Here is a 26,744-nt window from a genome sequence, read left to right on the forward strand (position 1 = left end):
GGGAGAGTCGGGTGATAGAGGTGAGGTCTGAGGTAGCAAGAGATGGGTGGGGGCAATAAAACAGCATCAGCTAAGGCCAAGGACAGAGTGAGAGGATAGAAAGTAGAGAAGGTCGAGGTCACACAGTGCACCACTCCAGTAAAACAGTGATCTTTCAGACAGCTCTGCTCTCTCTCCCCCCTTGGTTTCACCTCTGCAATAAAAAAAAAAAACACATCTAATTAAAATTCTCTTCAGCTGTCTCGGATGGAGTCAGGCGCTCTCTCCTTCTCCAGCACAGTCTGAGACAACAGAAAGAGTAAACACTGCAAGTGCTAGCGCTTTTTGGCCAAATTACGCTCGTCGTGTGCGCATGTGCTGTTGTGTTTCAACGCGCGTGTGTGTGTGTCCGGTTTTATTTGTTATATTAACTTGCAGATGATGAGCGAGGTATGCGTCGGAGACAGCTGCTTTGTAGCTCAGTGAGGTGGTAGCCCCCAGCTGTAATTACAAAGACTTTAAACGGGATTCCTGAGAAACACACTCATGTGGAAAGTTCAAAGCCTGCCCCTGGTGTGGAGCTCATTATGCAGAGGAACATTATGAAGGGAGGGAAGGGAATTATTGGTTACACAAACATATAAATGCACCCTCACATACAGTAACGTACCGATATGTGAAATGGAATTTCTAAACACTTTTATTAAAAAACTGGAGCCTATTCCAGGTAACCTTAGGTGAACATAGAAATAGAAAGTTATTCATGCTCACATTTACACCTGCGGCCAAACAATAGCCACCAATTAAATGAACAATGCCTGTCTTTACCCTGCTGGAGGAAGATGAAGCATTCAGAGAAAGCCTTCACAAACACAAAGAGAACATGCAAACCCCACACAGAGAGGCCCCAACCAACCAGCAGGTTCAAACCCAGAGGTGACTAACCACTTCACCACCCTGCATTCATTGAATAAGTGTAAACATATTGTTTTTTTGTTTGCTTTTCTCAAAAAAAAAAAAGAATATCCTTAAATATAGTCTGTTTTACTATTTTCTGACATTTACTCAAAAATACTAAATTCTAAACTCATTACTCTTGCATAATTGCTTGAATAATCTCCAATGACAGCCATAATAATTAACTTTATTTGTATAGCAAGCTTCGAAAACAAAGTTACATAGTGCTTAAAATTAAAGTAAATGTCAAATTAGAAAAATAATGAAAATTAATTCCACTAATAAAGATTGCATGAAGCATAAACAAGATACAATAGTTAAGCCAAGAAAATTGTAGAGTACATCCAGGACAAGACCCGTTGCACCAAAGTGCTTTTTAGTTAAAACAAAAAAAAGAAAGGTTGCGATTGTCACAAGACAAAACACTGCAGTTAAGACCTTATAGTGTTATGTAGGGTGTGATTTTACCTGAGTAGTTTACAAATAATGGATTAAACCCTACAAAAATGATATAACTTACTACTTTACTTGACTAGAATATATATAAGATAAGATAATTCTTTATTCATCCCCATGAGGGAAATTCAGGCCATATTAAAGATACATTAAATATTCAACACATTACAATAAAGTTGGGCTGCAAGGTGGACAGGGGGTGGTGCCCCCCAACAAGAAAGGCACCAAGTCCCCGCCCAAGGAAGAAAACCAGGATCTTTCTGCATGGAGTTTGCATGTTCTCCCCGTGCAGCGTGGGTTCTCTCCGGGTTCTCTGACTTCCTCCCACACAGTCCAAAAACATGTTGAGGTTAGCTGGTGACTCTAAATTGTCCATAGGTGTGAATGTGAGTGTGCTTGGTTGTCTGTCTCTAAGTGTAGCCCTGCGATCTGCCCATGGTGTGCCCCTGCCTTTGCCCTCAGTCAGCTGGGATAGAATCCAGCCCCCACTGCGACCCTAGTGAGGATTAAACAGTGTATAGATAATAGATGGATGGATATTAAAGCTGAACCCTTACAAAATTATTAATTATGGAACTTAACCTAACTAATACAAATACTGTGGCTAAAACCCTACAGCGTTAATCATTTTGGAGATTAACCTGACAAATATAGAGCTTTTTTATGGCATTTATTGTATTTTATTGTTATATTATTATATTTTATTTGGGGGGGGGGAGCAACCGTCAGCAGAACCAGGCCCAGAGGGGGGTGGCTGTCTCTCTCAACTGGTTGGGGTGAGGGGTAAAGAGAAGGGAGAAGAGGATAGCAGATCCCAACAGACAACAAACAAAAGAACATAGACACCGGAGCAATCAACAGGACAAATAGGCTTCAGATCAGATTCGTTATGATTCCTTGCAGCAGTAAACACATGCACATGACAGCGCGAGGATGAAAAGAACAGCCTACAGATGAGAAATTGAATGACATATTGCTTGCCGCGAGTACAACATCGCAGCAGGACAGCGAGGCATTGTGCTGTGACATTTGAATGTGATCAGCTGTGAAGGGGGGAAAAAAAGTACCATGATCTGATTAGACGAGCTTCGGTCACCAGTCAGCACAGTGCTCCACTGTTAGGACTATTTTTACAGGATTACAATGCTACAGAGAAGTATACCAGTTTGCCTAGTGTTGCTCATCCAACATGTGTTAATGGATAGATGCAATTAGAAAAAAAAAAATTAGCACAAGTGGTAAAAGAGAGGGAGTAGAGAAAAAAAAAATGCAGGGATGAGACATGGTTGCCGAAAATGAGAGGTGATGTGAGAGCAGGTAACAAGGGAGCAGGTGAGAGAAAGGAGATATAAAGAGAGAGATGGTAAAAACAGAGTGAGAGGTACATTAGGATTCTGTCTGTTGCTCCTCTCTCTGATGCCGGCTGTGGGTAATTAGCTAGTGATGGGGCTGTCTTGAGATCCACTCCATCTTTTATAATAGGAGTCTAATGGAGAGGATTCGCCCTCTCCTTTTCGAAATTTTTCCTCCACACTCTCTGTCAAATATGCACTTGGACAGGTGGAACGTCAGATACACCAGTTCAGCCTAAAGGTACGCATGCTGAACTCTCATTATGCAACGAGTACACAAAAAACAAATCAAAATGAATTTGTGCGCATGCTGGAGTTTGAGAACTTACACCCACAGATGCACAGTGCAGCACAACTGCTTTTTATTCTCTTTGTCACGCAACAATACCTCCATCCATTATAGATTACAGGGAAGACAGAGAGTGACAAAGGGTGTTGGGAGGGGAGCTCTCTGTGTCTTTTGTCTCCTCCCCGAAGTAGCAGGAACTCATCTGACAAACCTGCTTTACATCTGAGTTCCCACTCTCCTCCTCATCCTTGCTGCACTATCTTGAGAACCATCTAGTCGCTTTGGTCCAGAGCGGATCTGATGCTTAATGGAGAAAGGCAAAACGATTCCACTTTGAAGTGATTTACTGGCATGAGACACTCGCCACTGCGTGCTTCCTTGGTAATTGAGCTAATGTCAAAGCAGTTTATCACCCATCTCCTAGGCCCTTTCTTGGAAGCACACAAAGACATTCTTTATGTATGTGGAACACAGCACAGTGGATGTGGATGTGATGGGGTCGAGTCGGGTGGGAAGCTATAAGTACATGTGAGGAGTCGTAAAGCTGCCTTTGTTTCTGGTCCATCTGGTCTGGAGGTTGACAGCTTATTAGATCATTATCATATGAGACATATTCCTCCGCCCCAACACACTCTTATTTTCTCCCACACACTTCCACCGTGCAGCCCTTGTTACTCACTCATCCCGATGCTACCCCCCACTCCACTTTGCTCTCCCTCCCTCAGGTGGTAACTCTCTTCCTCCCTTCCATTAGGGAATCTTTTCCTTCTGATTTGGCATTTAACCAGCATGGATTCTCTCACTAATGCACTCCAGCACAATCTAGGATAGCAGAACTGTGGGTGAGAAGTGACTGAAAAACCCATTTCTGGCTTCTGAACCCTGGGCCACTTGTTGCCTGGGGAGCTTGTTTATGCGGACGCCATAGGTCTCTCTTGTCAAGCACCCATGCTATTTGGAGCTGGTTAAATTTATTCTTGGATGTGCTTGTAATGTTGCCCATCAAACAGACACAAATACAAAAGTAGGGAGTCTGTGGAGGTTTAGTTAAGCCCTTTTTAGTAAGCTAATGAGCTTAGTGCACGATACTGATCAGCAATCAGAAGAACCCGGCCCACATGCAGGCGTGTGTGCCTGTCAAAAGGACAGCGGGGATCTAGACCAACGTCTTTACCCTCTCTACCCCTCCCTCTTCTTTCCCACAGACTCTCTTCCCTTCACTCTGTGGCTGTGGCTCGGAAGGCCACACTAATTACAGGGTTGGGGTCCAACTCTTTGCATCCACGTGTCTAGGTTTCCTCGGGCGAGGCCATGAACCCCAAGTTGCTCCCTAAGCGCAGCGCCTTGCATAGTAGGTCCATTCATGCACATGCACTCACAAAACGCTGAATGAATGCAGAATGAGAGGCTAATTGTAAAGCGCTTTGTCTGTTATGGTAAAAAAGCGCTACATAAGTGCAGTCCATTTACCATTCACTCACCAGTAGGCTGAATACGGAGCTGAGTCTTGTCGCTCTGCTTGCGGGTCATGGCGAACCAGCTTCCGTCTGTGTCCTGAATCCACTCAGCAGCCTGGCAGTAAAGCAGTCCCTGGTCTACTGGCTGCAGCTTGTGAATGGTCAGCCTGTAGGCTGTAGCACTGGTTTTATCCAGCCTGAGGTCCCCCGCTGCCATCCTCTGCCGATACGGTCCTCCAGAGCGCAAAACAAAGTCCCTTGACAAGGTGACCAACTCCTGAGGTGCAGCGGTCGCGTCCTCTGGGGATCGCAGGTACCAGCCGACCGACAGGTGAGTGTGGTGCATCGTGGTCCGAGAGACCTCGCAGGTAAGCTGTAACGTGTCGCCCTCCACTTTGGACAGAGTCTGGGCTGGAGCCGTCACCGTCAACGAGTCAGCGATGACTGCAAGAACAAACAGAAGAAGAAGAAGAAAGTTATCACTCAGAGTCAGGATATGTGCAGACTTCTATGTTAGAATGACTCATTTCAGAAAAGTGACATCTGGTTCCTAAAATAACTAATGAACTCGCTCCCTCTTTAAAAAAAAGTCTTAAATACCGTGAAAGGTTGTGAATTATGGAGCGCCAGACACAGTGAGACAGACTTTTTTTGGTATATGCTGCTTTTATGGAGGTTGGAAATAAACAGGGTGCTTGAAAGGGTTAATAATCTGATTTACTCACAGGAAGAGGCGTGAGGAAGAAGTGTTAATGAAACCAAGCTTTTTGTTGTGAGGTGACTGCCCTCTATTTCCTCCTCCATACATGACATTCACATGTCACTACGTGTTGATGGCATTTTATCTATCTCGTGCAGCCAGATGCCTCCAGAGACCCCTCTGGCACTTCTTTCAAACTCATTATATTCCATATGGTTTGCTATAGCAAACAAAACACGATGTCATCTAACAGCGACACTCCATCTTACGAAACTTTTCAACCGTTTTTTTGATCACACATCCTAAATATACAAACGGCAAGTTAAAATTACTGTAATAAATTCAGCCCAATCCTTCCATCTACAATACAACTGAGAATAAAGGACTTAATTTAAGCCAGATGGTTGAAAACAACAGAGATGAGAGAGGGGGACAGCCAAGTGCAAGGAAGCAAAACAGACATCAAGTTGTGATAATTTCAGACAGCAGGCTGGAAACAGTAAACACAGCGACAGAAATAAACATGTATAGCTTTTATTAGGAACCTGTATTAGCCATGGGAGTATTTTTGGATGTGTATCAGGGTGCCACTCTGCCTACACGCATGTGTGTGTGTGTGTGTGTGTGTGGGAGACAGAGAGAGAGAGAGAGAGAGAGAGCACTGGATTTAAAATTCAAGAAGTTAATGCATTTCTGATAACCAAATGGAAGAAAAGTCATAAGGTCAGGATGTCAAACGGGGCTGCACTACCATAAAGGTTAAGATTTAAAGCTAGGCTGGGATTAAATTAATTTAGCAAATAATGCAGATAGAAGCTTTCTTGCGTTGACAATGTATTGACTGCGAGTATTTCCTAAAAGCCAGAAAATTGAAGCGCATCGTGCGAGTTTATGCTGGTGGAGTGTCAAGAAGCTCGGCTATTGAGACTCATAAAGAGGGACGTATTATGCTCATTTCCAGCTCTATATTTTTATTTCGGGACTCCACTACAGTAGATTTACTGTTTCAAAAAACTCTTTATTTGTCTCATACTGCCTATTGTGCAGCCTCTCAGATGAGCCTTCAGACAATATTAGCTGCATTTTCTTTTAGGCCCTCCTTCCTAAAAAAAAAACAAAAAAAAACTTTCCTCTGATTATCCAATTTCCGGAAGCCTGCTGAGAACAACATCTAGTGTTTATAACCAACACCTCATCCTCTTGCTGATGTGGACGTTTCGAAAAATAAAAAATAAACCCACTAAGTAATTTCTCATTCATGATTGGAATCCACTGTTGCGGACTGCTTGCGGACTGCTGAAGCTTATAGGGAATCCAAATGTTTTGGATTGTTGGGTGTTTCTGTCTCTGCCTTTGTGAAGCGCTATGAGATGACTTGTTGTTGTAAATATGCGCTATACAAATAAAATTGAATTGAATTGAATTGAATTGAAATGGGAACTTCTAAAATCCACCCATGCATGTTTGAGCCACAATCAAACATATACACAAATTTCCTATGTATTGTGCAACATAACGGTGGATTTACTCTTTCAATCACAAGCTGAGTACAAATAAAAATTCTATATGCACCCCTGTTAATAGATATATATGTGGAAATAAGTGAAAAGTGAAAAACATACATGCTATTTTTGCTGCAGCAAACAACTGCACCGTGTTTATTTGTAAACCCGAAAACATGAAATACTACTCCTGCAATATTCTGAACGTATGCAAGTACCTGCTACATGCTACACACACACACACCAAACGTGTCTCTCTGCGTGCGCTCGTGACGAGTCTGTGAAAAAACATGAGTGAAATTTAAATATGGAGGGAAAAGAGAAACCGACATCACTAATGAAAGAAACGGGGGAACAAAGACAGAGAGATCAGAGAAAAAATATAGAGGAGGCGGAGAGAAGAGGCTTGACATCTGGTTACGGGAGTTTAACAAGGCACTCAAAGAGGGAAACAACGATAAAACAAAAGTGGCAGGAAAAGAAGGTAACTAATCAGGTGGGTCAGACTCAGTGGCGTTCAAATAAGATGCAACATTTTGGAGATGTATAAACTAAATCCAGACAAAAATAAACAGGTTTTTTTTGCAATAGTTTGCAGCATTCTTGGAAAAAAGAAAAAAAAAATGACAAGGTCTGATTGAATATGACCTCTAATGCACTTCTCAATTACCTTGAGTGCTCGAAAAACCGTCGAGCGGCAAGAGATGCAAATGGTAGTCATGGGCAGCAATAAAACCATCCTGCTGATATATTTGTTTGTGTGTTGCATGATAAAACGACTAACATGGGAATCTTACTGAGCCTAGTGTTTATTCTCAAATGCTTGATTTAGAACAGATTTAAGCCGAGCGCTTGGCTGTGCCGGCGGAAACTGCTGGACGATAATTTTTCAACGTTATCATTTACTAACTTTCAGATTCACTCCAACACTGTTCTAACATTTGGGTTATATGAATGAATAATTCTGAATGATTAAATAAAGAAACCACATTTGTAAGTGAATTTCTGTTTTACAGATTTGAAGAGGTTTTTTTTTTTTCATGTGAAGTTCACTTTGAAAATCAGTTTGAGATTTTGCATACACGTCCCATGCTGCTATATCCGTACTAATCACCGGCATACAGATTTTAACTACATTACCAAGCCCTTTGTGGCGGATGCAAATTACTCTCAGCCTAATGTCTTGTACCATTAGGTGTTCCCTCTGAAAAACCGCTGATCATTTTCATTACACATGCATAACTAAAGCCCAGTTCTGCTCCCCGTGAACCCGCTGTTACCAAGTCCTCTCGCTCCGACACTCCAGTCAACAATGACTGAACAGCAGCCTCGCATAGACATGCCGTTACCACAACAACACACCTACGCTACAACCTGCCGTCGCCATAGCAACCCTCCCACATGATGCTGAGGGGCCTTTGAGAACAGTCAGGAGTTACTATAACAACCGCACCCACCAACACCAACCCGATTCTGAAACTGACTCACGATCCCTCTGTAGACACACCTATTGAGAGTGAAGCTGCTTCTTCGTGCCCCGTCGCCCGCTTCTTATAGAGATATTTAACACTTTGACTTCATCTCGAGTCCCGCAGCCCAATCGGATCCCCTGCACAAATATACGTCGGGAAGACGTAACCAATCAGATAACACCAGCCAATCTCAGCCGTTCCAAGGGTTCGGGCGGAGGTTGTAAACACACTGAGATCCTCCAATAGCCCCAGTGACCTCAATCTGGGAAGGATTAAGAACAGCATGAGATGGCATTCTCTGGCACACACACAAACACACATTCATGTTTGTCACTTGCGAGGACACTGCACTGAATTATTTTATCTGCTGTGGGCCTAATTACAACCACGACTGTCTATGTTTTTCTTGCAGTCAACAAAATCCCACAAAAAACCAAATCCAACAATGCACTGATCCTCCTACTAAGTGTAACCAAAGCGTGGTCAAGCCTGGGCAAATAATTTCTGTTGTAAATAGAGGCATGTTTACTTCTTTTGACTTTCTCAAACTGAGCTAAGAGCCTCAGCTGTTGTCCAGAGACTATTACAAACACATCAGTGCACTGGGTGGCATGTTTCTTCACGACAATAAAGATAAGCACTGTAATTTATACTAAGGGACGCAAAGTCTTGCAGGGATAATAACCCACTAACTCACAGAGGGACGATTTCACAAAGGTAGACACTGACAAGAATGTAGACGTAAATAAAAATCAGACTTCAGACAGATGTCTATGTGCAACTGCTTCTTCACTCTCTAGAGCCACTAGACTATGAATTCTAGGTAAAACAAAACTGCACATGGGTCAATTATAAGGATATTAAAATGGCAAAATTGAGCAAAAAAAACAATTGAAAACCTGATTTGGAAAACAGGGTTAATACCACTGTCTGATATAAAGAAAAACATAGTAATAGTTGGGAGAAAAGAAATGAACAAAAGAAATGAAAAAACAAGAGAGAGGACCATATTAAAAGCTTGGAGGCACCATGAAAATAGTGCTGAAAGTATTAAGTGGTCTGCCGCCTCTTCTTTTTTTCTTTTTAAGGGACACTATCGACCAGTTATAATTGGATTTTTTGATTTTTTTTGCTTGTTTGTTTTTGTGAAACACTTTCTAAATCGAAATAAGTGCACTGCTGTGATGTGAAGTACTACTTACTTCTATTTGACTAATAGTTACAAAAAAAAAAAACTTAAGTACGTGTATATATTTTTTTGTAAATTATAAAAAAAATGCTTAATTTGTGTAAAGATTTCTGTCCTCATTAGGTATGAATGGGCTTAGAGCTGAGTGACACAAGGAGAAAGTAGTGAAGGACCAACAAAAAAATTGATAGTTTAGGTCATTTCATTGGATTTGTTGACAACAAAAATTTTAAAAAGTCCCAAGTCTTGACATGTAACTCCTACCTAGTCCAAAAACTGTGGTTTAACTATAAGATATGTTTTTAAAAATAACATTAGTGCCACTATCTTTGTGTTGTCTCTGCGATTTGATTGATACAAACACACACCAGCAAACAAACACGACAAGCACATTAAAACGAGCAAATGTCAGATATCCGTATCTTTGGAGGTTTTAATGAACCCGTTCAATTCCCTTCACTAACCCTGTCAGGGAGCTGAAGTTGAAAGTGTCTCTTCTCATTGCATTTTTATCTTCAAAACATCTTTAAAACGTGTAGCATCATAGCTACTCATTTTACTTCACTGCAAAAAAAAAAAAAAACTCTGCATGTGTTCACTGCAACTCCGTCTTTATTATCATAAAAAAAATCAACTTTTAAAGATCTTTATGAAAGATTTCAGATGATTTTCCTCATTTTGTATCACATTTAGAGAGACTGGAATCTCAAAATGTTAGCGATTATAGTATTTTTCTCCAGTGAATAAGGTAATCTTTCACATTTTGAGATGGGGCTTCTCATGTGTGGATGTGAAGAAAAGTATTCCTGTGTTATTCTTGCTTTTTTTTGACTGACACAGAAGCCGTCAATCCTCCATAAATCTTTAAAACTACTCTCTTCCTGCTCTACCTCATCTGCAATTTTTGCTTTCATCTCCCTCCATTCCTGATCTTCCCCTACTCTTTCAGTCCTGTGAAGTGAGTGACGGTTGTCATCCCTCTAGCTGGCCTTTTAAGTCCAGTCACACCGGGATAGAAGTGTGGGGGACACGAGGACATGGCGACGAAGGAAAAGGGATTTTTGCAAAGATGACACGAGGAGAAAAAGATGATAATTTATTAAGTCTGATCTGTACACTTTGCATGAATCCAAACTTTTTTTTCTTTTTTTTTTTTTACATCTGTCTCCGGTGTGTCAGATAGCAGCTGAAGGTACAGAAGCAGTACAGACTCCTTTCAGAGAAACACAAGCAGCAGAACATCAAACAGCAGTGTTTGTTTGTGGGTTTGGTAGTTTCACATATGAGTGATTCTGGACTTGTGTTTTTTTTTTTTTTTTTTAAAGATGGAACAAGTACAGCAAATAGTAAAGATCCAACACCCTAACACTTTCTGCTCTCTGAAGTGTTTTTTTTTTTTTTAAAGGAAGAGCATGACTACTGGAGAAATTGCAGTGATTCGCGTTGCCCTCCGGATGTTACCACTGCTACAAATGTTCAAGCTCACAAAAGCATCCCCTCTCTACTGTCAACACAAATGCATGCACACAGACGTCAAGTCGTTGGACATCTCATTCTGAATCCACGGGCGTTAATATGCAACTGTGACATCTTCAGCTTTTGCGGGAAGGCTTTCCACAAGGGGGTAAAGATTAGAGAAGTGACCTTTTGACCGGAAGGTTGCCAGTTAAGACCCTGAACCAGCAGGATAAAGATCAGACTAGTGGTTGCACTGGGCAGCTCTCATTCAGTGCTGCATTAGTGATGCTGGTTGATAAGGCCTGGCTGACTGTTGTCATTACAATTCATGTTGGATGGGGTTGAATCAACACCACAGTCACGTTCTCCCACATCAGACCTGTAAACCCTCACTGCTGGGCTTCACTTTTTATGCGAGAGCTTTGCCACGAATAACCCCCATAACACCATTTCCAAAAACTTGGAAGCACATTATTGTTGAAAATGTCACTGCATGCTGCAAGATAATTGAAACCAGTGGCCTAAGCCCCGAGCTAGACAAGCCAAGCAAACAAAGTAAGGACAAGCATGTCCACAAACTTCTGGCCTCATACTGTATGTCATTCAGAGGTACTACTGCCAAGCACTGCAGATGTAGAACCACAGCTGAAGTGGTTACCATTTTTCAGTGGCTAATGGCCTTAAGTGTCTGTTTGTGTGTGTGTTTGTGTGTGTGTGTGTGTGTTGCTGCAAAGCAAATGGACATTTGGCAGAGCCAGTAGGGTAATTATTGTTAATTACTCTGTGAAACTAAGAATACTGCTGAGAGGAAAACAGAGTGAGTGGGCGATCTTCAGCTCCACTTCATGCGAGTCCAGCCTCATCACTGAGCAGACGTCACTTGCTGACCCAGGATGCCTCCAACACATGCAGGCATACTGGGTGAGGAAGCAACACAAAGATAAATACAGAAACTGTGCCTACACCTGTCTTTCGCATTCTTATTATCCAATATCATGCCGATTCACATCCTCCACTCCTTTGTTCTTCTCTGCGAGAGCTGTTGATGAGTCAGAATGAGGGATGAAGTGGTTCAACTGGGAAATTGGGAGAGAGGAGAGAGGAGGAGAAAGCGGGAGGAAGAGGAAAGATGGTGAGGATGAAGAGGGAGCAGAAGAAAGGGTCGAAGATGAACAAAGGGGTAGTGCTCTGTTGGTTGATCCACACATACCCAACCGCACACATATACACCAACTCCTTCTGATTCCAGGCTAGGATGTAAAAAAACAAAAGAAAACTCTTTCTGATAGATTATTATTATTCCGTTTGTAGCCTATATATAGATAGTGTACTTGTCACTCTTTCTTCAGTACCCTAAATTCATGCACACACTAACACAAATCTGCCAAACAACACACAAAGCGAGGACTATCTCAGGAGACCGGGGAATCAAGCGGGTTTACAAACCACTGTGAGCAACTAGTAAAGCAAACTGTGACGACTCAGGTCTACACACTATTCCCAAGAGCCTGTACTGATAACAGGGACACGATACGGAGTAAAACAGGGCGGGATAAAAAAGGGCAAACCAACGATCGTGACTTGGAGCCAGAGAAAAGAGACACGTGGGAGCTCTCTTTAACACAGAAGAAGGAGGTGAACGTGGAAAAAAAAAAAAAAAAAAAGAAGGCACGAGATGAAGGCTGCCGTTTGGGGATCTGGATCCACAGCAGGGGGTACATCCATAATACAACACACGCAGATGATCAGATAAGCCCTGCACCTAATTGAATCTAAGATACAGAACACAACGCCTTCTGCCCGATCTGTTTTCTGAGTTGGTTTTTTTTGCTGATTTCTGCATATGTTGCGCAACAAAGGCGTAAAAATCATACCAAAACGTTTGGTAATATAGCATTTATGTGCTTAGATGGTTTAATAGGAAGGCCTGCTGGGTTTTTTTGTTGTTGTTTTTTCCACAATGTACAGTATGCAGAGATTTTATGTTTCTATTTACTCAAATGCTGCTGTGCTCACTGTCAGATGAAGCTTTGGTGTGTTGTTACTACTGGTAGTAGTTCACCATAAATTAGGTCCCGTGTTGACCGCATCTTTGAAAAACTTCCACGAACAAAAAGTGTCAAGAAAAATTGGGGGAAAGATAGAAAAAAGCATGAAAGGATTATAAGCTCTGCACAGCTCTCGCAACGTTCCTATGAAGAATTAACCCCAGAAAAATTCTCACAAAAATAGTCCTTGATTTCAGAAAAAAAGAATAATAAAGGCAGACTTGTCATTTCTTAGCCAGCAACTGTCAACCTGCCGCTTAAAATGGCAACTGATGCTTGCAGATCTTATCGGCTGCAGTCAAGCTGCAACTACCACAGCTTGAGGCTTGCTCTTTAACTGCAAATCCACTGACCGCTTGATACTGCCTCAAAAAAAAAAAACAACCACACACTTTTGATGGTTGCTTAGATATAATTGGTCAATCCATTTTTCATTCAATCATCAAAACAAACCAATAATTTCAGTGCTATCTTTAAAAACACATTCAATTTCCTGAGCTATTACACAATAATCACAAAAGTAATTACTAAAGGTTTTGAATTTAGTCTTCTGGTTAAAGTTTTGACGGTAGAGACGGTGTTGATGTCGTTGGACACACGACAAAAACCGACCAGAAACAAAAACATCACATTCAATAGTTTGTAATTGGACGGTTCTGTGGACTGAATTATTTGTAACCAGCCCACATCTCTCAGTTTGCAAGCCACTCAAATATCTGACACAATTAAGATCTTGGTCAGAGGCATGAATGATTTTCACATCACCAAATAAGAGCATAATGAGTAAATATTTCATTAACATAACATTCACGCATGTAACAAAAGAAACAGAACCCATTACTTTTTTTTTAAACACATAATTACCGTATCAGTACACATTCTTGGCTTATCAGCGAGCGCAGAATTTCTTTGAGGAATCAAATAACTGTCATAAAAATATGTCAATCTTCTTCGAAAACAGAATTTTCCTCTCACAGATTAATACGACCATGCTGTCAAAAAAATCCTCGAAGTTTGGATTTTATCTCGCATGTTAACCTTTGCCTCTTCTCCCGTCACATTTTTTGTGTGTCTACCTTCAGCCGTCTGTCATTTAAAGGCAAACCTGCCGGTATTAGAGTCACGCCAGAGGTGTCCCTCTCTTTTTACAGTAATAACTAAGTGCTCAATCCCCAAGGACCACTGCGGAGGCCATCACCATGCAAATAAGGAAAGCCAGCACACTCACTGAAATCTGTGAGCAAATAGAATTAGGCCAGAAAACGCTTGAAGTTAAGTTTTTTCTGTCGTGTGCAGAGCAAACACAATTAATGCGTTATTAATAATATGTTTTGAATGCATTAATAATTTTTTTTATTATCAGGATCACAGGCCACTGATTGAGAATAAACCCCGCGCTGTAAGCTGCCAAATTTGGGATTTTTATAAAAGCAAACTAAAACAAATTAGTCGGTAATTAGCTTTTTTAAATGAGGCACTACGAGCTGAATGTCTCGCACTATCTCGGCCGATCAAAGAGACTTCCACACTGTCTTATTATATCACACCACATCCAATCTTCTAAAAATGTGAGGAGAGATGAAACAGATATGGGTGGGGGGGGTGGAGAGGCTGAAAAGGGTGAGAGGATATGAGAGATCTTACAGATGCTGTTATGAGATTTTCGGCGAGGAGCTGCGAGGTCTCCTGCCAACGGAACATCACTTTCGGTGGGTGTGCGAGTGTAGGTGTGTGCTGTAACAGAGGTCGCGATGACTGAAAGGAAAAGGCCTCTTCATTTAATAAAGAGGTCTCTCAAGCATTCTTTTCTGTCTCTTTACACTGTCGTTCGTACTCAGGCTCTGTCCCATTTTTCTCCTCACAAGTCTCTCCCCACTCGAGCCTTCTTTTTTTTTTTTCTTCTTCTCCATCTACGCACCGCCGCCTCCCATCCACGTCCTCTCTCTCACACTATCTGGTGAGTTTCATTTTTCGTTAGACGAGTTGCTTGTCAGCTCCTAATTATCACTTATTCTGTTTTTATCAGGGTCCCTTCTGTTCCAGCTCGTCCTTTTTAATGATTAGAATACAGGAAGGCGCACTTTTTAGAATACTGATCCCTCTTTAACCGGCTTGTTCTCGACATATCAGTCAGATGATGACATTATTGCAACTTTTTTTTGATGTATTAGCGAGTCCCAATAGTGGCGAAAGTACTAGCGTCTTCCTAGTGTGTATTTAAGTGTGTGCAAGAGGGTCAGAGAAACAGAGACAGGCCCCTGTGACCATTATGACTCATTACACCTTAGGGTAGGAGGAGAGGCACATCCAAGTTGGGCAGCGTCTCTTTCTCTCCCCTCCAAACCCACCCGAACACAGAGATAGTCAAGCCTGAGGGAGCAGCTGCTCTCTGACACACAGATGAGTATAAGTGACTGAGGTATTCCCCTCTGCTCACCCAAACATTTCCTCCAGAGCTGTGACTCAGCTGCACTGGGTCACTGAATCACACACAGTCCTGAGGGATGAGCGACTTATTAACACAACATTTCAGGGAGAAAAAAAAAAACATATCGTAGGTTAATAATAACAGAACTTAGTGGCACGATATGGCTTCTTACTTACTGGATTGCAGAATACATGAATCAGAGGGCCACTAACTCTATCGCAGCATCCGACTTTTACCGCAAGTTCTGGAAGTGTTTCATCCTAATGGACTTTTATTTTCCTACTGATTTTTGTGAGGGCGGCAGAAGAGGTTCAAGATGATAAACGAGACGTCAAATTCAGTCAATGGAGCATTAAGCATGATAACATCTAAATGTTAAACTCCAGCATATTATTTTCCAAAAACGGCTCTCAATATCTTTAAATTACCGATCCACTGCATCACTACATACAATGTCGAAGGTGTCCCTCATGGGGCAAACAGTATTTTGCATTCCCCATCAGCTCTACAGGACATTGTTATTTATATACATTCGAAGCTACAGTCAATGAGCAAACTATTTTTCTATTCTTTTTTTTTCCAATTTCTTTCTTTCAACAGCTTTCTTTCCAGCAGCAGCATGCAGCCACTTTCTGCTAAAAGCTCAGATAAAGCTACTACATTACGTGCCCAGTGCTGGCTAGCAGAAAAACGTAATTGGCAACACGCTGGTGAATACAAGTGAACAAGGGCCTGATGGAGAGTAAAACAGAGCTAAAAGGAGAATAAAAAAATGAGAGGAACGCCTACCATTTTCACACTTCCTCTTGTTACTTTATTTAGAAATTTAATAGTATTTCTTGAAAGAATGTCCTTAAGGTGAATGCCAACTCTTTTCCAGAAAATCACATTTACAAGGAGAATACTAAAGGGACACAGCAAAGTCGTACGTGACAGTAAATGGAAATAATGATGACACATATGTTTCAAATGTGTATTCACCACTCGGTCTCAACGGCTTGTTTGTATGGGGTTTTTTTCTAAGCATGTGTCCACACATTTCTCACTGAGAGGTAGCGGCATAACAAAAGGAAAAAGTGGGAGAGGAAGAGAAAAGAAAGATGGGCAGTGAGTGAAGGAGTGGGCTTTGTTATTGTAGCAGGAGAATGGTGACGTGGAGTTAAAAGGCTGAATGTTGCGATAAGAGAGGGATCCGCGGTGAGGAGAAGCTTTCAAATATGAGACACTGTTTACACAAAGGCAGAAGAGAGGGATTTAACACTAACTAAGAAGCGCAAACATACATGGGCACGCGCGCACGCACGTACGTACGTATGCACAGCGCCGCACTACCTCTCGCTGAGGCGCAGCCAGGAAATGAGCCTGAGTGAGCGCGTTGGGAAGATGGAGAGTAAGCGAGAGATTAAAAAGGCAAGGCGTGAGAGGAGGGGTAGTCTGAAGAGAGGTGGGAGTATGAAAGACAAATCTTCCTAAGAGCATTTTGAGAAGAGCTGTGTGCAAAGCTATCGTTGACTGAAATCCGTTAGAGCATCAAAGATTTACTCATCATGCCTAAACACATGAAATATTCCTTCCACTGCCCCCCTCCCACCCACCCAATCCACTATCATTCTTTTTTTCTTTTTTTTATCTTCCTAATGTTTCTCTTCATCTCCAACATCTAAACTATCCATCTTTCCATCTGCCACATGCTTTCTTTGGTATCTTCCATCTGCTCATGTATCCAAATAACATGAATTACAGCTCTGCATGAAGACAGAAATATATACAGACTTCATCCCTGTGTGGGTTTGTTTGTCTTCTCCGTTGGTACTGTCCTGGAGGTTGTTAGCACATGTGCAGGGTTTTGCTCCGACTGCCAACATCAGCACAAAAACACATCCCAGACTCATTACCGCTTCTGCACACTCACACACACACACACAGAAACACGCAGATGCTGCCATGCAAAACCCCATCTACCTACAGGCACACATGATTGCATGCAAGCACAGGGACACACCGTGCGCAATCATTCACACACCTTCCCACTTGTACACTATAAACAGCATTTATCAAGTATATTATGATTGTAATATCACTGGAGGTGCAAGTATTAAAACTAATAAGCTCCATCCCTGTGCTGCACTTACTGTCTCTCCAGCACTTTTTTTTTTTTCCCTCCTCTCTCTATAACCCTTACAGGAGCTCCCACCATCTCCCTTCATCTCTCCCTCCATCGTTGTTCCAGCCCCAGATGGTAAAGCACTGTGACCAATTAAAGACTTCCCTGAGGATAGAACCAGTTATAGCCCCAGCCATCTGACCATTTCTGCGTGCTACTGTGTGTGTGTGTGTGCACATAAACCTTACAGAACATATCAATGTGTTTTAATCAGAGTACAAAGCCTTGCTTTTTGGCCCTAAAAAAAGGTGCATTGGCATTCAATTCCGAGAATAATTATCTGAAGCCTTTTGCGCATAAAAAAAAAACACACACACACACACACAAACTGACCAGATCTAGAGTATCACTTCATCAGAGCAAGCGAAAAGCAGAGGTTGAGTGTGAGGCGGACCAGAGGTGCGGAGTCTGAGCAACTGTACATGTGTTGTGCTGGTGGATGACAAACAGAGTCTTTGAGGGGGAGAGAGCAGAGTGTGGCTGAGGGAGGTGGACAGTGCTCAATCACCAGGCATCCATCCAGCAGGGCAGCAGATGAGGGAGCAACTGTCCGTCTGAGCTGCCAACACTGAAGGGAATTAGGCATATGCCAACCCCACCCCAGCCCCCTCTCTCTCTCTCTCTCGCTGTCTCTCTCTCTCTCACACACACAAACACACACACACACAAACAAATGCACCTCTCTCTACCCACATTGAAAGGTGGCCACCCGGGCACAGGTGGCAGCATATGTCCGGCGTCTGCCTCGCAGTCAACGGAGAGGGGAGGAACCGGTCACGCTTCTGTCTGTTTGTCTGTGTGCAACATTACACAAAGGGTGTCCTTACCAAAGCATTTAGATATTTGCAAGTGTGTGTGTGTGCATGTGTGTGTGTGCACTGTTGGAATCGCTACAACAGATTTTCGATAGCAGTGAGTCCCTGAGACGGAACTTGAGGGCCATCAGCTTGCTTGCCTTGAGTTTAGCCTCCCAGGCTTCTCCACTTTTTACTTTTCAATTCTACACCAGCACTCAAAAACAGCCTGCAGCTGGCTCTACAGCCCACACTCAAATCCATTACATCAGACGTTTTAACTAAATCTCGGTTTCCCATTGCAAATAATGAGGCTGTGATTAGCATGCTAATGAGGTGGGTGTGATGCTAATCTTTAAACCGGCATCAGAGAAATACACCTACTTGTGACTTTCTTTGCACAAGCATGTCAATAAGGACTGCGAAGAGCAACTCCAACACGTCTCCCATCTTGAACGGAGGCAAAGCGCTGCTGCACCTAACAACCGTCTCTGTGGAATAATGTGTTGTGTCTCAGGCCACACCAGTGACTACAGTCGGGTGTGGTCTGTGGGGGCACTCCGAAACGCCACCTTCATAACGCTGGTTTGAGATCAGTGCATTCCACTTTGGCACACAAAACATGTGCACGCAAACCAAACACCATACAGCACTGTAAACAATACCTGGCCTACTGACATGAAAGAGTTACTGTGCAATTCCCGCTGACTTGAAGAATCGGTAAGGAGTACTACAGCGTTTTAGTGACGTGCTGCAGGTTGATTAACTTGATAGACACTTCACATCATCTTCCGCCTCATATGCCGCCTGCTCGTTCTTCCCCATCGCTTGATGCTACGTAACAATCATCACGCTGGCACGGCTAAATGGAGTGCAGCTTATGTGTTTGAGACCACAGCCAGCTGTGTTGCACAAATGAATGCATCATTGCCAACCACTAGTTGGCATATTGCAAGACGAATAATTTGCATGGGTGCATTTACTCCTCAACAATGCCAGTACTCTACTTCTCCAAGCACAGGATCTATCTCTGAAGAGAGTGCATGTCTCAGCATCTCTAATGTGTCTGTAAGTGCCTGAATAACCTGCTGTAAGTGAGGGCACGAGCGCCAACATCTGTGCATGTTTTCGTACGTACGAACGTGTGCAAATGGATTCGGATGGCTGTCTGTGTCCGTGTCAAAAGAGGTTATCAGATGTGGAGCTTGAACCAGGAAGAAAAAAAAGAACTCCTGCCCCCCTTGTGCTCAGATAAGGCTTCAAAGCAACCGCGAACATCAAACAATGCAGCAGCAGCAGACCAAGTGTCCTGGACCACACTCACAACCATATGACCGCTGGGGGCTATTACACTGCAAGTTCCACTCTTTACCAACACACATTTTTAACATTGTGAATACAAACACTCTTTAGCACATTCATTCACATCCATATTCATGCTGAATTCATATTCAAACTGTGGCTGTGCTCTGTTAATCTCGCAGAGACGAGGCAGCGGGCCCCCGAGGGTTAGCACGCAGCTAAGCTAATCAAATCACCCAGAGGAACAGTGGCGCATCTTTAGTCCATTATATAAACAATAATAAACGTATACACTCAACACACAGCGGCAAATGCGCGCGCACGCACACACACACACACGTGCATTTTGTTATTTTGTAGTTTGTTAACACATTAAATCCTTTCTCATTAGCCTAACTCGGTAGCGTGGGCGATGAGCTAAATGCAGAGCATCGCTGACACCATTTGTATTTTCATAAGGGTAACAGGCTAAACACGCGAGGCAGTGTATATGCTTGAAAGCGTGTCTGTAAGCTATGAGCGCATTTAGATTAACAGCCTCATAATTGGCCCATCACCCACCTTAGGAGCGATACGTGGAGCAACAGGCAGGGCATATTGTCCAGAGGTCTCCACAGGTAAAGTGGGTCCCCAGTATCCAAGACCAGATCTGGGACCTGAGTTGAATCAGGTGCAAATTATTTGACGTGTAATCAGGTAGGGTGGCGAGAACAGATCCCTCTTATTATAATTATCACAGGACAAAAATGTGGTGTGAGTGCAGGAGAAATGACATGTAAAGAGCCTCTTGACCAGGCTGGTTGGTAATTAAATGAGTTTCATGCTGCTGCCAACATCAGTGTTTGTTCTTCTGAAAAAAGAACTTTTGGATCAGATCTGAAATTATATTTATGGATGACAGGTTGTAATGACAGGTTCTGATACGTTATCCACAGGGTACTTTTTAACTTGGGGCCTAAAAAATTGGACCTGTGAAGATCTGTAGCCTTATGACTTTGGTCCTCTTTGACTTTGCTACTGTACACTGTGAATTTGTCCAAACCGACTGTGTCTGCCCAGGTTCTCAAAGTCATTGTAAGGTCCAGGCTGTTAGCAATCCTAAGAGCCACCTTGAGGAACACCCACGGTGATACATTTTTCACTTTTGCTATATTTGTGCTTAGTATACACACTACTCGAGTGTTTGAAGAACCCTAAAATGACACTTTTGCTGTTGTCACCACTTTAATTACAAAAACTCTACGATTTCATTTTAGCCATTTTACTTTTCAAACAATGATCCAGACACCGACATTCACTTCCCGTCTTATCAGTCACTACGTATCATTGTCTGATTCTTTACGCCCCATCACATGACCCTTTTGGGGGGAAAAACGACATCAGCCTTGACTAAAAGCGGTTATTTCAACATGGATAACAAATTACACGCATTACTTCTACATTTCATCATGCTACACGCGCAGTGACTAGCTATTACTTGAGCAATTTGTGTTATCAGCCCGACATGAAGCTGCAGTTTTGGGTGAGGCTGAGAGAAAAACACTGTGTAGTGGGATCATTTTATCAATGAAGCTGTGATTTCTAAGAAATAGCTACAAAATATTCAACTACCCCAATTGGCCCTGACATGCATCTTCAGGTGGAAGAAGAATATTTCTGAAACACTTGTCTGGACAGAGATCATTTTCATTTTAAAACAGCGTGTTATAATATATATATCATAATATCAGCGAGCCAGATATGATTTTGTGATGAGACTGCATCTGAAGACAAATTTGAAATGCAGTCTCTCCTCCTCCCAAGTTGAGTTTCAACCATGGGGCCATAGAATTGGTGTAAAATATCCCATTTCGGGTTACATTTTATTCAAGCCACCTACTGAATACACCCAATTTACACATGTGCATGCAGTGCAGTACAGCTTGTCCTCCAGGACTACAGAGCACCAAGGTGTCTGCTTTGCCCTGTTCACTGCCATTTTATTCACAGTGCTACATGTTCTATTCAGCAGTTGCATTGTCTAACACACTGATCCGCTGGGTTGTTAAAGCCCTCTAAGTGATGTTCAGTCGAAAACGTGTGCTCCAATGGGAGCACTACAGCACAGTCCCTCTCAGACTCAATTATGGGTGCGACATCTGTCCTGACTGACAGCTCACTACAGTGTGTGACTGTGACTGTGTTTGTGTTTCCAGAGTGTGTACATGCATGCGTCTGTGTATGGTGGGTCAGAGCGGTAGTAATGTTATTGAGTAGGAATCCCTGTCTGCTAAAGTAGATGAGATGTGCAAGGAAATGGCAAGCCAGACATAGCGATAAAATCTCTTTCCATTTGGAGTCCTGCCTGGTCCGCAGCTTAGAGCCAGTTTGTGCATACGCGCACATGCACACACACACATCTTTGTGTGTTTGTGAGGACACTAATAAACATAATGTATTCCCTAGCCCCTTCCTCTAACTTTACAACTAAATGCCTGACACAACCTTTTTGCTGTCCTCAACTTAATTATTACCTTACCCTAAAACCATGTTCAACACTTATAAGCCCTCTGAAGCTATGAGGACTTGCCACACCATCACATTAACAGAGAAATGTCCCCTAACTACGATGGCGTCAAACTGAAATTTGCCCAACAAAAGAAAGGAAGGTGTCTGCGCATCCACACACACACACACACACACAAATGGCAGCAATGGAAATTAAATTATAACAGACACAGGGGTGATTGTACGGTCAGCCAGAGCGAAAGCAGGAAAATTAAAGCGTCACTGCATCGAGAGACGTAAGAGAAAAAATGCTCCAGTCACAATCAGGCCTGTGCTTCCGATCAATACCAAGAGACACAGAGATACAACTTTGCTTGTCTATTCATCTACACTTTTCTCCTTTATACACCTTTTCCTCTAACAGGCAACAGCTTATTACACATTTCTTTGTCAACACAAGGCTTCAACCTTATGTTTTCCTTATAAAAAAGATTCCTATCTTGAGATTTTGCTTCCCATCCTTCCTTCCTTGTCTTCATTCAATCACTGGTTTCCTCCACAATCTTGCGCTTCAATCACCCTAGTGCCTTTCTCCCGTGATAAAGTTCAATGAACAGCTGTATTGACAAAACCATATACCTGCATGACCGACATCGGGCCGAGGCGGGGGGGGGAAGAATCGAATCTGGAGCTTCGGATTGATGGAGTGAGCAGGATTCAGATGGGGGAGACAGCATGGAGAGGAGGAAAATGGAGGGGCGGGGTCTCCGTGTCACCCAGTGTAAGAGATAGAATGTGAGATGACATCTCCCCATTCGGTCTATCTCATTAAGTGAAGTAGAGGAGTGCAGCTTGGCAGCGTCAACTCCCTCGTGAAAAGAAAGGCAGGGGAGACACACAAATCAGACACACTCGCAATGCTGAGCTCAGCAGAAGCGTGATTCAGCCGCTCTGACTGGGTATGTATGTTTAGCGGCGCACCGTCTGAGTTGCGCAAAGAAAAACCAACACTACTGTTCTCTGCCCTCTTCATGAACACTTACACGTAAGAGTTGTACGTGTGTGGGAACATGCAGACAGAACAGATAATTGCTTTTTGACCTTGGTAGGCATCGCTACGGTGTGCAAACAAATTTCTAGCTTCCGGTTTGGCCGCGTTTTCATCTGGTGAATGCAGAAAGTAAAGAACACACAGGCCATAAATATAATGCAAATGAATAGTGTGACTGGAGAAATGTGGTATTTTGCTGTGGCTTGTTCTGAAAACGATTTGCCCAACAGTTTTCTCTTTCCTTAATTGAAATTCCTGGGTCTCATCTCTAGCCTTTTCCCTCTTCCTCTTTCTTTCTCAGTCTCCTCAATTTGTGCTGGCTAATTGCATTTAGAACTTGTATGGCGGTTAGTAACTGTATTAACCTTAGGAGTCACATCAGGCAGAGACTATTTAAAACGCACCCCTATAGCGCCAGTTGTATTGTGGGTAATGCCTCGGGGAGGTGTAACCAATCACATTGGAGTGAGAGGAAGAGCTCATCATTTATTGGTCACACACTCTATTCAGCATCGCTCCACTACCCATTTCCAATACTGCCGCTTCTGTCCCCATTCCTCTCTTTTCCAATTTCCTCATCTCTGCCTTTTCGCACCATCCATCTCACTTTCTTTTCTTCAACACCACTTGCTACCAAAGCTTTTTTTTTTTTCTCCTAGTGTCACACGTCCGAAGATGGACATTTTCTTCCTTTCTCTCATCCAGGGGCAGTAAATAACAGAGAGGAGCGAGAATGTATTTGTTTGAAATTTTAACAAGGTTTTGGCTCTCCCGCCTTATTACTGTATTACTACAGGACAGGGAATACAGGACTACTGCCAAATGCGGAGGCTAGAATCTGTGTATCTGCCAGAACAATGACTCCTATGGTGTGTTCTATGACAATGAGGGTATATGGGGGCTTCATAAGTAAGAGCAGTGTGTCTCAGTGAGGGCTTGTTGTTCTGCTAGCTGTTGGACACGCTCGCACACAGGCTGGTGCGTAGGATAAGGACGACCATGATGGCCATGTTGGGCTGTTGTCCTTTTCTTCTGCAATCTGACGTGTAGGAGGAAGTCAAACACGCACACACACACACACACACACACACACACACACACACAGGGGCTGAGCAGAGCCCTGTGGAGTGAAACAGACTGAGCTTAGTCAATCTCTAACTCAGGAGAATGGAGGTGTGCACAGAGGAACTACAAATGATCTATGACTTCAGAGTGCGTCACAACACCCAGGTTGAATGCCTTGCGTAACACGAAACCACCAACAGTGCCGCATAAACAACAAGAACTATTTCAATGAAAAAACAAAGCCATTATATTATATTATATCATATTTAGTGACGCACGATATTAAAATTTCTGGCCAATACCGATATTAAGATTTCTGACATCGCCAATTACCGATATTACTGATGTTGATATTCAGTTTTTGTTCACAATGAAAAACAAGTGTAAGTGAGCACTGTGAAAACATGAAAACTGTTCAAAAGAAGCCCATACCAAATTAGACCACATAGTCTTCTTTATTATGTAACAAAGTAAAACATATTTTAATATATTTTAACACATTAAATGTTCAAGTCTAGGACCGTTTTAGTAAAAACATTGGTGAAATAGCAGCAATATCAAATGTAGAGACAAAGGCGCTAACATTGGACAATCATCGGTTTTTCACATCGGCTAAATCTGTTCATCGGACCGATACCAATATATCGGAAAAAACACTAATATCGGCCGATACCGGTGTGGTCGCCGATATATCGTGCATCCCTACTTACATTACATTATATTATATTATATTATATTATTACAAAGTCTATTCTTAGTGTTGGCATTAATTTGCTGTTGGTTTTGACATTCTGAGAGCCAGCTTATGCTAAAAGCAAAACATAAACCTGAATTCCTGCCTGGCTGTGGTGTTTCTCCACCAAACAGTGAAACTGCAGTTTACATCCATATTTGTCTACAACTGACCTTTAACTGTTTCTGACAGAAAACCTCACTTTATCATTGTATCCTATTTGAGTTTCTCATAATCAAGCCTAAATTTTTGACTTATGACCAGAAATGTGTCGTCTTAGGTGCCAAAATTGAAGAAGTTCCTTTCAGTTATTTCACAGATAAAGTGTTCACATGAACATGGTGGATGTATGTATGAACAGACAACCTAAAACCACGATAAAAACCCTGTAATATTGATTTTTCTTTTTTCGCCAGTTGGGGGGCAACAGAAACAAGTTGTAAACACACTGATACCTAATGGCAAACAGTTTCTCACTTGCACATCCAACTAACATTAACATTCATACGAAATCGTATTTCTGGTCACCTGATAAATGAAAGTCTAACAATCATCCTGCTTCCAGCTCCATTTTTCCTCTCTACTTCTCCTGTGGGAAATGAGTAGCGCTTGAACTGCTAAATGCTCCCCCATGTTCACTAACTAGTTGCTAAATTTGCTGCTTCGCTGTTTGCTCAGGTAGCTTAAAGTGTTTTGTGTTTTTTAGAGCTTTTTCACAGAAAACAACATGCCTGCTGCAGCTGGAAATAAGCCGGTTATTAGGCTTTTGTGCTTTCCCATTGAAAATCCTGGGAGGAAAATAACAAAATTTCAAATCTAACCTTTCTCTGCATTGCATAATAATGATGTTCCTGCGTCTTGGTGCGACTCCATGATTCAGTGGACAAAATCCAGAATTTGTGCTGTGATGGCCAATTATTCTTTTCACATGTGAAGTATTACAGCATTGCCTAAGGCTTTATTGGCGCTCAGGGGCTGAGCAGAGCTACAGTTTCATTTGATTTAGAATCACAGAATAGAGGGTGTAAAAGACACATGCTTTCTGACGGCGCGGTCCCTTTAAAAAAAGCATCTTGGACATACAAAGAGAAGCAGGTATCGTGTTTCCAGGCAATCAACGGCACACAGTGTCCAATTCTATGTGACAGACAATACAACATGTGAAATCATAAAGCCGTGGTATCGGGCAGAACGATGTCCAGGTGCGTCGCTGAAACTGTTCTCGTCCTCAGGCAGCAGGTATTAGGTTCCAGGTTAAAACCCTCTCCCTGCTCTCTGTGCAGAAAGGTGACAGTGGACGGAAAGCATCACTGTGAGTAAGACTTAACGCAGTGCTCAGGGCGCAGATTACTGCACAGCCTTCTACCCCTACAATTAACCCAACCACGCCACAGCCAGACACTCAGACATATCCCTTCTGTCTGCCCTTGTATCTCATATCCTTCTTCCCCATATTTCCTTCATAATACTCCCTGCTTATAGCTGTCCTTTGACATTACCCTTGAAGCACGTATCCTCAAAGGCAGCATCAGCAAAGGGCCCTTTTTTCTTTTTCTTTTTTTTTTTTTTAATACATCAGAGTGAGCGCAAATTAGAGAAAGAGGCCAGGGCTGATGAATAGAGACAGACACATGACAGTAGAAAAAGACAGGGGAATGGGGAAGAGAGGGGGAAAAAGGAAAGGAAAGGGGAGGGAGGACAAGGTATTGTTTTGCTCACAACGGTCCAGCGAGGCATGCAGCTGCCAGGGGATCGGAGAGTGACTCAAGAGCATAGAGGGGGCAAAGAAAAAAATGGGAGAGACCCTGATGTGTACCCCTGACCTTCGAAACTGGGTTAAGAGGTTAGAGACACAGAAAGA

General features: G+C 42.6%; 1 protein-coding gene across 1 annotated transcript in view; it reads right to left on the reverse strand.

Moving 5' to 3' along the window:
• igsf3 (immunoglobulin superfamily, member 3) overlaps positions 1-26,744 on the reverse strand; it is a 71,696-nt gene that overhangs the window by 26,182 nt on the left and 18,770 nt on the right. Inside the window, exon 3 of the mRNA XM_008275626.1 lies at positions 4,515-4,934. Coding sequence (XP_008273848.1) covers positions 4,515-4,934 — 420 coding nt within the window. The remainder of the gene's footprint in view (positions 1-4,514; positions 4,935-26,744) is intronic.

Source organism: Stegastes partitus, unplaced genomic scaffold (assembly GCF_000690725.1).
Source record: "Stegastes partitus isolate 25-593 unplaced genomic scaffold, Stegastes_partitus-1.0.2 Scaffold56, whole genome shotgun sequence".
NCBI classification, from domain to species: Eukaryota; Metazoa; Chordata; class Actinopteri; family Pomacentridae; genus Stegastes; species Stegastes partitus.